A 14900-nucleotide genomic window follows, 5' to 3' on the forward strand; every position below is an offset into this window, starting at 1 on the left:
AACTGACTGAAAACATTCATTGCAATGACAATGCTACAGGAGTACCAAAAGATGAAGCTGGCTATGATCGACTACACAAATTATGCCCAATAATTGACGCTATCAATAACAATTTGAAAGAAGTATAGACTCCATCAGGTATCAAGGCTGTTGATGAAAGTATGGTCCCATTCAACGGGTGTTCTTCTATAAAGCAGTACCTTTCAATGAAGCCTGTAAAACGAGGTTACTAAATTTGGTGTCTTGCCGATTCAAAAACAGGTTTCATAACCCAGTTTGAGGTGTATACTGGAAATGACGCCCAAGACTCATCGTTCACTTTGGGAGAAAATGTTGTGCTCCATCTTACTGAGTCATACATGTAGTTTCACTGACTAATTGTGATCGATAACTTCTTCACGTCATACAATCTGATGAAGTCACTAAATGAAAGAGGACTTTTTGGAGTTGGAACATTGAGGACAAACAGGAAGGGACTTCCAGGTATGATGAAGAAACAAGACAAATTACAATGGGGGCAGTTTATGTTCAAAACAAAGGGATGTGTCTCAGCAATAAAATGGTGAGACAACAAGACTGTGACAATACTAAGTACTTATCATAGCCCAAAAGATGTAACCTTTGTCAACAGGAAAAACAGAGATGGTACTTCATCAGAGGTCTTCTGTCCTAAAGCAGTTTCATAGTATAATACATTTATGGGAGGTGTGGATCGCTTTGATCAGATGTGTGAGAGATATGCAATTGGAAGGCGATCTCTAAGGTGGTGCCATCGTCTTTTCTTTTTCGTAATTGACCTGGCAATTGTTAACAGTTTTATAATGTGGAACTATAAGAATGAGGGAGGACACAACTGGTTATCCTTTCGCCTTTCAATTATCAGACAACTAACAGCAGTCATGAAATCAAAAGAAGAGGAAGACCAAATTTTCTAAGAAGAAACAAGCTGGATGTCAAGAGTGTATCAGACGAAGTTCGCCATCAAGCTGTAAAACATTTCCCAGTAAAAGACACAAGTAAACGCTGCAGGTTCTGCAGCACAAGCAGAAGGAAGTACGGACCAACATGATGTGCATACACTGTGAAGTTCCTCTATGTGCACATCCCTGCTTCGAAAATTCATAGAAAATAAATGTTTCTGATAGCTGCATTGGTAGAAACCACATGAAACATCATTTGCAATATAACCCTTGTATTTCTATAAATTGGTCACAAAAATTAATTATTTTTGCAAAAGTTGCAGCTGAATTTAAATATTCTCTCTTATGCTCTGTTTTTATTCAAACCTATGCAATGCTCCCAGCTAATGACCAACAGGGCATATAAAATATTTTTAAAAAACTGGTCGTAGCAATCATACACTTTTTATACATTTCACCTTAGAAGCTATTCTTTAAGCAAAATACAAAACAAAAATTTAAAGAACTGAGCAAAAACTAAGTCGGTCATGAAAGGGTTAAGAAATTGTTCTCTAGTTTATATTTAACATGCCTTGTGTTATCATTAGTATGTGAATTGTAACTACATCATCAAATGTATTTGTACAATATATGATGCACAAAAATCCTGAAAGAGGGTTCAAAATAAATAAATAAAACGTTCATGTAAGAGGTTCTTACAAACTTCACACTAAACAAAAGATATACAATACAATGAGGTGTATATGATAATTATTAGGCTGTCGCAGCCAAATTACTGCACTGAAGATGTACTGGAGTCCAATCCCACGAAAATTCGTTACTCTGCATTATTATTGATATATTCAGTGGAGTAGGACTTGGCCAACAATATCTCCTCTAAGTTTATCTGAAACTGAAGTGTACTGGAAATTAAATTTTTTTTCGGCTGTTAGTGGACATGGATAAGGGACGCATTTCTCGAGTATAGGAAAACCAATCCAGAGCTTGTAGTCCCATCAACAAAAGAAAATTAGGGGAAAACTCCTGTAGACAGAAATCTTTGTACAGTGATAGGTGAGAGTGACATGAATGGCGTACTAAAAATCCCCTCCTGTGAGGTACGAGTGTTCGGGTGGGGGACATTTAAAGGTTTTTCTCGAATAACTCGAAAACTGTGGCTTCCGTCGAAAATGTTTCCCAGTTCAAAACTAAACTACGTTATATTTCCTGCAAGAATTATCCCATTCGTTTTGTTTTCTAGAACTAATAGTTTCTGCATTACAGTGGATGGGAAAATTGCAAGTGTTTTAATGGTATAAATTTAATAATTAATGCCCACTGAACTTAGAAATCACAGAAATTTTACATTAGTTACTATAAAACAACTCATATCTTTAGTGGGTACATTTCAAAAATCAACAATTGTATTATTATCATCACCATTATCATCATCCTGCAGATCGAGTAACAGTACAGTATTCGTACATATGATGCAATGTGCCACCACCAATGGAACATGTAACGTCAGCTTTTCAGCATCTACATCGTGTGCGGAATACAATGCGGTTCCCATTATTTTCTCTCATTCAGTCCTCAACTCTCTACATACGAGGTAATGATTCGGAAACTCGTTCCAACAACTCGTCTGAAGTGAACTGGCAATCGTCATTTCCCTCTATGTACTCGAATATTTCCTCCACTGATGCAGTAATTCCTTTGACTTCTGGGTGTCCCGTTTCCTACATTTAGAAAAAGAACAGATATCTTTCATCTGCAGCGTGTAGATTCCCAACATAGAGGACACGTGTTCAGATGGTGTCTCCTTAAGTCACCCTTCGGCTCCTCTGGACGAACTGTAATTGTATTATTGTAACGGAACGATCGAACACTGTAAATCTTTCGCCGTAGTTTTAGGGTTTTTGTCTTCTGTTTGTCAAAAAATTCGCTATCAGTAGCTGATACGAAGGGTCACCTAATTTTAAAGTCAAATTTCGCTTCAGTTGAATGCAGAAGTTTGACTCCAGCTGACATTGAAGGCTGTTCCTCTGAAACAGCCTCTCTTAGAAATCCCTTAATTGACTTGAGATGTGGTGTACTCTTTTCTGGAAGGTGCGTTAACGACAACACGTTTCTTGTTCCTGAAACTTATCACCTTTCCCACCTTATTTCAAATAAACGGCAATTACCAATCCACATACTCCTTTCTCACGAACATTGCATGGGTCACTGACAATATCACTCACACAGACTAAACACTTATCATGCATTGTTTTTAGGAACATATATAAAAAGTCTTTTAACTACGGCAAACAAGTACTCGCTTAATAAACTGAAAGTCACTCCACTAAACACGAGCACAGTGAAGTTATTTTGTCCTCTCACACAAGAGAACCGGACAGGAAATGCTTGGGATGGTATAGTCGATTATCCAGTGTGTGTACTGAAGGGTGAGCAGTTCTCTTGGAGGAGGAGGGGGGGGTGTACTGACCTTTGCCAGAAGAAAGCCACAACGGTTATACACGATAACTAACAATCAGTTACCCTACCAACAATGCAAGGCGTGCGGACAGATTTAAGGAGATTCTCTTCGTATGAGTAGTTATATTAGTAACTAATACCTATATTCCATTTAGCGTTAACGTATTTTATGAAAAATAAACACTTCTCAGACGTGTCTGGGCACAATGCATTTTATGGAAAACACGCACTCATCCAGATGTGTCTGAGCATTGCTTCACGAGTGGTTTACGAGGTGTGCCGCAGAAGGGTCGGTATGACTGTGAAACGTCTACAGTTGTCTGCTGCGACGTAGTGGCGTAGAGAGACTGGAGACTCACTTGCTCGCACTTCGTTTTAGAGGCGCACAAAATGGGAAGTACGGCGACCTGCCATCCCCCACAGATCTACCCTCCACTTCCGCTTCTCCCGCGGCCATCAGCCACATCCCCAGAACACAATTTATCCCTTAATATGGCTTTACTATACGTAGACATGGTCTGTCGCTTAATGTTTAGTCTTTATCAACTTCATTTAGCAACAAACATTATTTTTATACCATTGAAACACTATTTTTAATCGCTTTTTCCGTTCTCTATAATGCAGAAACTATTGTTTACAGAGAAAAATTAACTAGACCTTTTTTTTTAATGCAGACTAATTTTGTACTGGGAAACATTTTATCTAGAAGCCTCTGTTTTTGAGTTATTCAAGAGAAAAGGTGACCTTGAAACGCCCCCCCCCCCCCTAATCACAGCTCACAGGTGGGGATTTTTTAGTGTATCGTTCGTGGGACTCACCATTAACACTTTACAAAATTTTCGACTACACGAATTTTTTCCTCTATTCACCCTTTCGTTGGTCTCCGTTGAGTGAACTATTGAGACTGCAAACAAAGCATGAACCACCTTTACGACTACAAGTCGTCAATCGTCACTTAATTCGTTACGCATTACAAGGCTCATACAGGAAGCTCAGTAAATACAATGGATATCGGCAACAACGAAGTCACAGTGGCGGAATACTAAAATTTCTTACCATGATGCCAGTCGATGTTTTCCAACGTATTGCAAAAATTTACGCTGTCAACATTGACATGTGCTCTATTACGATTTATCAAAGAATCTAACTGCACAAACAGTACAAGATAACAACAAACTATTTGTTGAAATACGTCTTTTGCTCACAGTTTTTATTATCCCGCGCTATAGTTATTGTCGATCTTTATTCACTGTCTGTAAACAATCGATCAGTTTGATCCCGTAATTTCGGGCGATTATATTGGTCGATCATGTCCGATTCAGTCATTTCGAGTGTAATACACTCACACAGTGTCACACTCAGTGCGAGTGTAAGTAGCAGCGTAGAACATAGAACATGAAAACATAACAGTAAACAGACATACAGCGTTGAACCGTTGAGTGTATGACTGTGTGTAGTGTACGTTGGTAGAACTTGTAAATACTCACACGGTAGTACTGTGTCAGTAGTGTGATGTGGAAACATGGGAAGTAAACTATAATGAAAATGAATTTTCTGAAACGACATGAGGTATAGCAGAACATTCTCATACTGAACATACGTACGATATTTAGATGTAACCGACCGGCTTAAATAGGTGATGCCAAAAATTACAGCAGACTTAATGAAGTGGTGGGTGGTAGTGAAATAGACGTCATTTATTGAGGACATGACGTGGTTTTACTAAAAAAAAAATGCAGGCACGAGGAAGAAGCATTAGGTTTAATTTACAGCGTTCACAGGGTTATTGACTGACATACAAATAAAGATATCCTTTATTGGAGTTATACTGTTTGAAAAGCAAGATTTTCTTAGTGTTGTGTGATGCTGGACCACCTCTGAAATCGCATAAAAGTAAGGTTAACTTACTTCGTCAGAATATTAGAGGAATAAGGTAGAAGGGCTTCTGGTCTGTTTGGAAAATTTAGAGCTCACTGGAAAAATACACCTCATGCCTATCTGAGCACCACATAACCAGAGTTAGAGAAATTAAATGTAAAAAATTACACTCTAGCAACCTACTCATGTAGGACTAATATTGGAAAAGTAGTAGTCTCACACATAAAAAAACACACATAAAATTAAATTAAATTGGGATAAGTAGATTTTGTAGAGATCGTTACATAGAAGTGTGTGTGAATAAATGCTGAAAAATAGTTGTTTCAATTGTAACTGTATATAGCACTCCACAGGGGAATCTTGAACTGTTTATTAGGACTTTGGATTCCTTACTATGTTATGTCTGACAGCAGCAAGTAGTTAATGGCCTGCAGTGATTTCACTGTAGATTTTTCTAAAGGATTCTGATAGGCAAAGTGATCTGGAAACCTTATTTGCGTCATGTAGTTTGTCCTTAATTATTAACTTCCTAACACAGCTGGATCAAGGCAGCAGGATTGATAGTTATCTTCAATGAAACTCGAAGTAAGGAAATGTCTGCATACCCAGTGACAAATGCTAACTCTGATCATATTGCACAGTTAGTTAGAATAAATAAGATACTGCCTTGTTATAGATACCCCTCAGTAGTTCATGATTCCAGAACAAACATTTTTAAGAATAATTTACAAATGATGACCTGGGGTGAAATTTTTAATGAACTGAAAGCTGACATAAAATTTAATCTGTCCCATGATAAATTTATTTCAGCATTTGAAAATAGCTTTCCGCATAAATTACTGGAATAGACAGTAACACATTGGCTGCCATGGGCCTGCTACTGGCCACAGCAGAGCCGCACATCTTATACTGTGTGGTGCCAGCAGGCACAGCGCAGCCTCTGACATAACTGTGTGTGTCTGGTGTGGCCTAGTGATGAAAGATCCCTCACTAATTGTGTGGCAGTCAACATAAACAGCCATGGATCACTAGTGGGATTAAAGTGTCTTGTGCAAGGAAAAGGGAATTGTATCTGCTGGCAAGAACAAGTGAAGATCCTGCAGTAGTTGCACACTACAGAAACTACTCAAAATTACTTAGAAAAGTTACTAAAAATCGAAGGACATGCGTACTTTCAAAATTCTGTAATTCCAACAACAGACTTAATATTTTATGGAATCTGATAAAATGAGAGAGAGGACAAAAACTCATAGAACAGAATAACATCACTATTAATTTAAATGGAAAGGCTATAAATAGTTATGATTAGCATATATATTTAATAATCATGTCTGAAATGTAGTAGTAAATATGGAGATGAACATTTCAAGACAGCAGGCAAGAGTATGTTGAACAAACAACATGCACAGAATTCAGTCATGTGGATGTCTTGTCCATTTCTCTTTCTGAAATTAAGAAAATTGATATTCTGTCAAAAATAAGTCATCTAGATTTAATGGTCTTTCCACCAGAGTACTAAAGACTTGTTCCTATATATGAGCTTAGCTTTTCTGACATGTGTAATGCATCACTAACTCAAGGCATGTTTCTAGAGAGATTGGAATATGCCGTTCTAAACCTCTTATAAGTAAGTTTACACGAGCAAAATAAATAACTACCAACCCTTTTCACAACCAACACTGATTGCCAAAATTTCTTAAAATGTCATGTTTTCAAGAACAGTATCCCCCCCATAGCAACAATAATATTCTCAGTAAATCACAGTTCGTATTTCAGGAGAGCTGCTCAACTGAGAATGCTATTTACACAGTCCACCAGATTTTGCAAGCACTAAATAACTAATCTATATCCGTACTCTGAAACCACTGAGAGGTGTATGGCAGAGGGTATGCCCCATTGCAATAATTATTACGGTTTCTTCCTGTTCCGTTCACTCATGGGGTGCGGGAAGAATGATTGAATGCCTCTGTGTGTTCTGTTGGTATTTCCTGTAACCTAGCTCAGGCACTTGACTATGTGAACCACACTGTTCTCCTGGATAAACAGATTTTATGGAGTTGATTGTATAGGCAACCAGTGATAATGTAATGTCTGACTAAAATAATGCAAAAAGTTGTACTTAATAATACAACCAATGTAAACAGGGGAGATTATTTTGACTGGGAGAAATCACTCAGTTTCAGAAAGGTGTGACATTCAGTTCTGTGCATATAGAGTCACGACACCAATGATATGTGTAGCACATCATGAGGAAATAATGTCTAGGCGGAACTTAAAAAAAAATTAGGTGTCAATAAGGATGAGAATTTAAACTGGAAAAAAAATTTTGGGTACTCCTCAAACAACTCAATTCAAGCCACATTTGCTCTTCAAATCATTGCAAATCTTGGGGAGAGAGAAATTAGTAAGCTGACATATTTTCATTCGGCAATGTTCTGGGGTAACTTGACTATAAAAAAGGATGTGCTCCTTGCTCAACAATTTTCCATAAGAATAATGATGTTCACCTATACCGAGCGAGGTGGCGCAGTGGTTAGACACTGGACTCGCATTCAGGAGGACGACGGTTCAATCCCGCGTCCGGCCATCCTGATTTAGATTTTCCATGATTTCCCTAAATCGCTCCAGGCAAATGCCGGGATGGTTCCTTTGAAAGGACACGGCCGACTTCCTTCCCCGTCCTTCCCTAATCCGTTGAGACCAATGACCTCAATGTCTGGTCTCCTTCCCCAAAGAACCCAACCCCAACCCCATGGTGTTCACCCACACTCATCAGACAGACATCTGTTTAAGGCGTTAGGGACTACTGCCTCAGTATATTTATTCCCTCGTGATGTTTATTGCAAATAATACACTGCAGTTCAAAAGGAACAACAATGTACTTAATTACAATACCAGAAGAAAAACAGACATTCATTGCTTCTCATTAAGGTTTTCTATAACACAAAATGGGATGCACAATGCTGCCACCAAAATTTTTGGTCACTTCCCCAATGATACAAAATGTCTGACAGGCAGCAAAGTTAAATTTGAAAACAAACTGGAAGTTTCTCCTTGACAACACCTTTTATTCCACAGAAGAATTTCTATTTTTACAATGTGGAAAGGGGTAAAAGGTGGCGGATAAGAATTACTAACTCATAACAGTACTACAAAAATAAAAATAAATGTTAATAATGGTCACCATCTACCCATATTTACACATGAATGTTATCATGAATGTGAAATGACTCATTTCACATCATTACAGTTAATTGTAAAAATCATCAATGGAACATGGAACTAGCTAGCTAGCTAACTAAATTCCTTGTATAAGAAAGTATATGGTCAGCTCATCACCCATTATAATACATCTGGTAACAGCTATGAAACTTACTGTTGAGGCATCACTTGTTTGATAATTTTTAGACAATTTTTTTCTTTGCTCCTGACTTGACTAAAAAAAATTTGCTGGTAGGTATCCCAAGTAAAGCTGTTTGCTATCTAGCTACAGCCAACTTGCTTTTGTATTTTACATTGCATTAATCATATTCCATGGATCCCACAGAGAATGGTCTCTGTGATGTGGAGAGAAGTCAGGAATGTACATTTAAGAGCAATACAGTGAAACAACACTGCTTGTTTGTATTACAGTGCTAATTCTGATTGTACATTAAATTTAACAGTTTCTATAAAGATACACTTAGATTGGAGTTCTTGGATAGAAATTTCTTTTGATTAAATGTTTAAACTCCACTACATTATCTACATGGCATTTACTGTGCTCTGGTAGGTTGTACCTACTTAACTTTCTCCTTTCTGTACTAATGGTAATCACTTAAACTTGTTTTTGGTCCTAGTGTTATGTTCTTGCTTTTCTGGGTTTGTGTGGGTGTGGGTGTGAAGAGAGAAATAATGGTTATTACAAAGGACTTTAAGAAGTATAATTTGCTATGTGGAATATTTGTGAAAATACCAAGTTTTTTAAGAGAGTTATTCAGAATGATCTTTACTTAACAACAGATTTCACTGTGAAAAACCTCACATGTTGACAAATTGTTTTTACAGGTATACAGAACCTTACCAAAAACAATTTGTAACTAGAATTCAGAAAACTGCTGGTTTGGAGATGAAATAAAGAGCATCTTTCCAACAGTCTGTATTCTCATTTGGTTGAATTGTTGGCCTCAAAAGACCCACTTTGTAAGTTTGAGGATTTGTGATTGAACTTATCAAAAAACGAAGCTTTAACATTTCAAAAGACATTATTTTGTATTAAATCTACATTGTACTTTGGAAAGTGCCTACAGAAGAGACCGTGTATAGACTTTTTTAAGGCAGCTCCCTCCTCTGGACTAGTCAATGCTCATATGACAAGTGTCACTAGAATTGTTAACAAGATAGGCTTATTTTTTAAATATGATTAAATCCTTACAGACGCAATAGGAAGATGTTGTATTTCCCAAGTACATGCAGCTCTGCTGTATGGGTTAAAGATGATGATGATATCCTCTTGGGGTAAAATATTCCAGCAGTAAAATAGCTCCTCCCCCACTCTGATCTCCATATGGGATGTACTCAAGAGGGTGTTGTCCTAAGGTAAAGTAAAACTGGCATTCTACAAGTCGGAGGGTGGATCAGATAGGAGGGTTAGAGAATTTAAATACAGAAATGGACAGTAATTGTTTTGAAGAGACACAATTCAGTTATACCAACAATTTATTCAATACACAACTGTTTCCAGGAAATTCAGATTCCAACTTCAGGTATATAAGCAATTGTAACACACAGAAGGAGAAAAACTAGGAGAACAGACTAATGAAACGAGATGACTCACTTATCGTACTTGGTAATGCATAACATACAGGTGGGCCAGCCAATGTAAAGGCTCCAAGCCACTGCATCTTTGGCAAAACTAGAAAAAAGAGGAGAGGATCTAATAATCAAACAGACTTAAAGCATAACGTTTGGATAGTCGGATGAAGGAAAAAGGAACCAGAAAACAAATGATGTACTCCCACTGCCCACCCTCAGGCAGATACACACTATGGACACCAATAAGCACTGAGCAACAGCCTGTGCCAGAGGAACAGAAGTGTGAAGTGATATAGGTGCACATGACGTGTGTGTCTTGTTTTTCCAGACATATTAAATTATATTTCCACCCTCCTGAAAATGGTGGTGAATTGAATAACTCATTAGTACAGCTGAAGCAAACCTCTTTAATTTAATCAATTATGCTTTTCAGTTGCAGATGGTCCTACAAACCAAATTTTGTGGAAATAAATAGGTTGAAGTTAGATATAGTGAGTGTTAGTGAAGTACTGTGGCAGCAAGAATAGAACTTTGGTCAAGTCAGTACAGTGAGATCAGCGCAAAATCAAATAGGGATAATATAGGAGTATGCCTGATAACAAACAACAAAATAGGAATTCCTACCAGCTTTGCGAGATAAAGGAAATTATTCAAATAGTGAGACTTCCTTACTTGGATTTAGTCCCTCCAACACTAAGCAACAAGGTTCTTCCACTGAACTCTTATCTGTTAGACTATTAGCTTCCTCTTATCTGCCAGACTGTTAGCTTCCTCTCAATACATGTCCATGCATTGAAAATCCTTTGCAAAAGTTCATTTTGAGGTATTATGAGATGTTCCTCTACTTCTGTATCCATCCATTGGTTTTCACAACAGTACTGATTTGGGGATTCTTTCGTGCATAGAACATGCCCCACAAGTTCAGTCTTCTTTCAGCAATGATTTTGTGCGGGTGGTGTAGACTACTACTTCTCTGCACTTCATCATCTGAACTGTGGTCGTGATAACTGATCTTCAGGAGTCACTTCAAGCATCATTAGTCAGAAACATTATGCTCGGTTGCTGATTTTACTGATATTTTCCAGGTCTCACCTGTGTTTATGCGTATAAGGATGACAGAGGATTACAGCTGAAACTTTGTGACAAACTTAACAGTCCAGCTGCCACACGGATCCCTTTCATTTGCAGATTGCAGAAACTTTCCCGATTCTGCTTCTGATATCTGCAGCTACATCTCCATTACTACAGATAAGGCTGCCAAGATATGGGTATCAGTCAACATCTTGTAGAACTTTCTGGTGCACTAGAATTTGAGTAAGCACATTTCTACTTTTTATGCACTTTGTGTTATCACCAGTTATGAGGGTTGTTTGAAAAGTTCTCAGAATCACCAGGTCAGCACTAGCACAATGAAGTTGTTCACGTGATATTCATTGGACTGTTGCCTGTAAACATGTGCCGTGTCAATGCTCTTGGAAGAGACCTGTGGTGGTGATGTGGCTCTGTTGTTCCTGCACAGTGATTTGCAAAGATGGAAAAAAATAAAGATTCGAGCAGTGATTAAGTACTTTATAAAGAAAGGTATGAAAGCAAAGGACATTCTTGGCCATTTCCAGAATACACTGAGCTCCTTCCTGTTGCAAAGGGAACAAATGAATTTAAATTTGGTCAGAAGAGCTTAGATGATGCTCCATGCAGTGGTCAGCCTAGATGTGTCAGTCCTCCAGAAATGATTGCAAAAGTGCACAAAATTGTCACGGAGGATCGCCGATTGAAAGTGTGTGAAATTGCTCACGCTTGCCAGATGTCATCTGAAAGGGTATATCACATTTTAACAGAAGAAATAGAAATGAAAAAAATTATCTGCAAGATGGGTGCCGCGACTCTTGATACTGGATCAAAAACCCACGAGAATGGACATATGAGAACAATTTTTGGCCTGTTTTCGGAGAAATGAACAAGATTTTTTGCACCTGTTTGTGACCACAGATGAAACTTGGGTGCATTACTATACCCCAGAGACAAAACAACAGTCAAAGCATTGGAAACATGCTGATTCTCCGCCACCAACGAAAGTGGGAAAGGGCATGGCATCAGTGTTCTGGGATGCAAAAAGGATTCTGTTTGTAGATTATCTCCACTCTGGGCAAGTAATTACTGGAGAATACTATGCTAACCTCCTGGACAAATTTCATCAAAAGATATGTGAAAAAAGGCCAGGTTTAGCAAGGAAGAAAGTCATCTTTCATCAAGACAATGTCCACACACATGTGCCATTTCCATGGCAAAATCACACAAACTAAGATATGAATTGTTGCCACAAACACCTTATTCAACTGATATGGCTCCGTCTCTTCCCAAAACTGAAAATTTTTCTTGGTGTGCGAAGATTCACTTCAAACGAAGGATTGATAGCCTGAGTTGACAACTATTTTGCAGGCCTGGAGGAAACTCATTTTCGAGATGGAATCAAGGCACTGGAACATCATTGGACCAATTGCATTAATCTACAAGGCGACTACATACAAAAATAAAAAAGGTTTCAGTGATGTAAGTATTTTTTTTCTGTTCTGTTCTGAGAACTTTTCAAACCACCCTCGTATTTTTACTCATAGAGAACTGGTCATTCCATCCAACTTTGTGTTTCTGCCAGAAAAAAAATATGGCTTGTTCTCATAGCTGACTAACTGGTGTTTCTTGAATCCTTTTTAGAACAACAAGACAAACATTACCTTGTCCTGAGAGAATGGTGATAACTCTCCAATTTTTACATTTGGTTAAATATCCTTGCTTATGCGTGCTTCAGGGAGATCACAACTCTTTCATGAGTAAATGCGTAGCAAGCATGGGGTCACGGGCTATTGCAGCACCTCCTTCCTTTCCTGTGCTGTAATGTCAATGGTTTCTAATGGAAGGGACCATCCACTGTATGCAGTCACTGTAAAGAAACTTCTAAAGAAACAGAGATTAGTGCATAGTAGGTGTAAAACAAAGCATAGTGCTATATATTGAGAGTTCTGAATGAAATGCATTTGGCTGTCAAGGCAGCAATGTGTGAAATCTTCAGTGGCTGCCATAGAAGAATATTGTCAACCAATCTTTCACGAAAACCAAAGAAATTGTGGTTGTATGCACCGGTTGTTAGTGGCACAAAAGTTAGTGTCAAGTCACTCATGAATGGGACAGGAATTGAAATTGAGGGTAGCAAAGCAAAAGCTGAAGTACTAAACTCCATTTTCAAATGTTCCTTTGAAAAGGAAAACCAGGAGAATTGCCCCAATGTAATCCTTATACCACTGAAAAGATGAGTGAGACAAGTGTTGAGAAACAGCTGTGAAATCATTAAAACGAAATAGAGCAACAGGGTCCAATGAGATCCCTACTCGATTCTATACCGAAGTTGCTGTAATTTATCATAGATCTTTCGAACAAAAACAGTGACCCCGTAGTTGGAAGAAAACAAGAAGGGTAGCAGAAGTGATCCACAAAACTACTGTCCAGTATCTTTGATGTAGATTTGTTTTAGAATCTTATAACATCTTCTGATTTCAAACATTATGAGGTATATCAAACAGAATGACCTGCTCCACGCCATGCAGCATGGATTCCAAAAACATCGATCATGCAAAACCCAACCCGCTCTTTTCTCACATGACATGCTGAAATTTTTGGATCAAGGCAGTCAGGTAAATGCACTATTTCTTGATTTCCAAAAAGTGTTTGACTTTGTACCATATCTATGCTTGTTGTCAAAAATCCGATCTTATGGGGTATCAAAGCTTGTGACTAGATTTTAGTGATGCAGCATATTATCATGGGTGGAGAGTCATCATCAAATGTAGAAGTAATTCCCAGGGAAGTGTATTGGGATCCTTGCTGCTCATGTTGTATATTAATGATTCACAGACAGTATTAATAGTAACCTCAGATTTTCCATAGTGGTTCGGGTATCTATAATGACACACTGTCTGAAGGAAGCGGCATAAATATTCAGTCAGATCTTGACAAGATTCCAAAGTAGTGCAAAATTTGGCATATTGCTTTAAATGTTCAGAAGTGTAAATCTGTGCATCGAAAAAAGGAAAAAAAAAAAAAGTTTAGTAGCTTGTGACTGTAATATCAATGAGACACATTTGGAATTAGCCAACTGCTACAAATATATGGGTGTAGCATTTTGTAGGGATTTGAAATGGAATGTGATCACTTATGCTCAGTCATGATTTGTTAGTAGATTACTGGGAAAATGCAAATCAATCTACAAAGGAGATTGCTTACAGGTCACTTATGTGTCCTGTTCTGGAATTCTGCTGAAATGTGAGAGGCCCGTACCAGATAGGACCAACAGGAATACTGAATGTACACAGAGGAGGATAAGGACAGCACAAATGATTACAGGTTTGTTTGACCCATTGGAGAATGCCACAGAGATGCTGAAGAAACAGAACTGGCAGACTCTTGAAGATATAAATAATCTACCCTGAGAAAGCCTACTTACAAAGTTTCAAGAACCAGCTTTAAAAGATGACTCTAGTAATAGACTACAACTCCCTACTTATCACTCATATAAGGATTGTGAGGACAAGATTAGATTAATTACAGCACACACACAGAGGCATTTAATCAGTCATTCTTCCCATGCTCCATACATGAATGGAATGGGAAGAAACTTTAATAACAGGTATGGTGGGATGTACTTGCTGCCAAGCACTTCATAGTGGTGAACAGAGTATAGATATAGTTGTATATATCTGACTATCCTTCCTTCTATTGCTCTGTTTCTCATGGTGGCAGCCTTTATGTTGATCCAGCTATTCCCTAGATTCTGCCTTCCTTTCTTGGAATATTCTTTCG

The 14900-nt window shown here is 38.0% G+C and overlaps 1 protein-coding gene across 5 annotated transcripts in view; it reads left to right on the forward strand.

Annotated features, from left to right (window-relative positions):
* Window positions 1-14900, forward strand: part of LOC126251554 (thymidine kinase 2, mitochondrial-like) — a 191843-nt gene that overhangs the window by 80191 nt on the left and 96752 nt on the right. Inside the window, exons 1-2 of one of the 5 annotated variants that reach the window (XM_049952067.1) lie at window positions 4729-4946; window positions 11238-11363. The exons of 1 other annotated variant lie outside the window; for it this stretch is intronic. In XM_049952067.1, the coding sequence (XP_049808024.1) occupies window positions 11314-11363 (50 nt within the window). In that variant the 5' untranslated portion in view covers window positions 4729-4946; window positions 11238-11313. 3 more of the 5 variants (XM_049952069.1, XM_049952068.1, XM_049952070.1) reach the window with 3 other exon arrangements.

This window comes from Schistocerca nitens, chromosome 4, assembly GCF_023898315.1.
Source record: "Schistocerca nitens isolate TAMUIC-IGC-003100 chromosome 4, iqSchNite1.1, whole genome shotgun sequence".
Taxonomy (NCBI): domain Eukaryota; kingdom Metazoa; phylum Arthropoda; class Insecta; order Orthoptera; family Acrididae; genus Schistocerca; species Schistocerca nitens.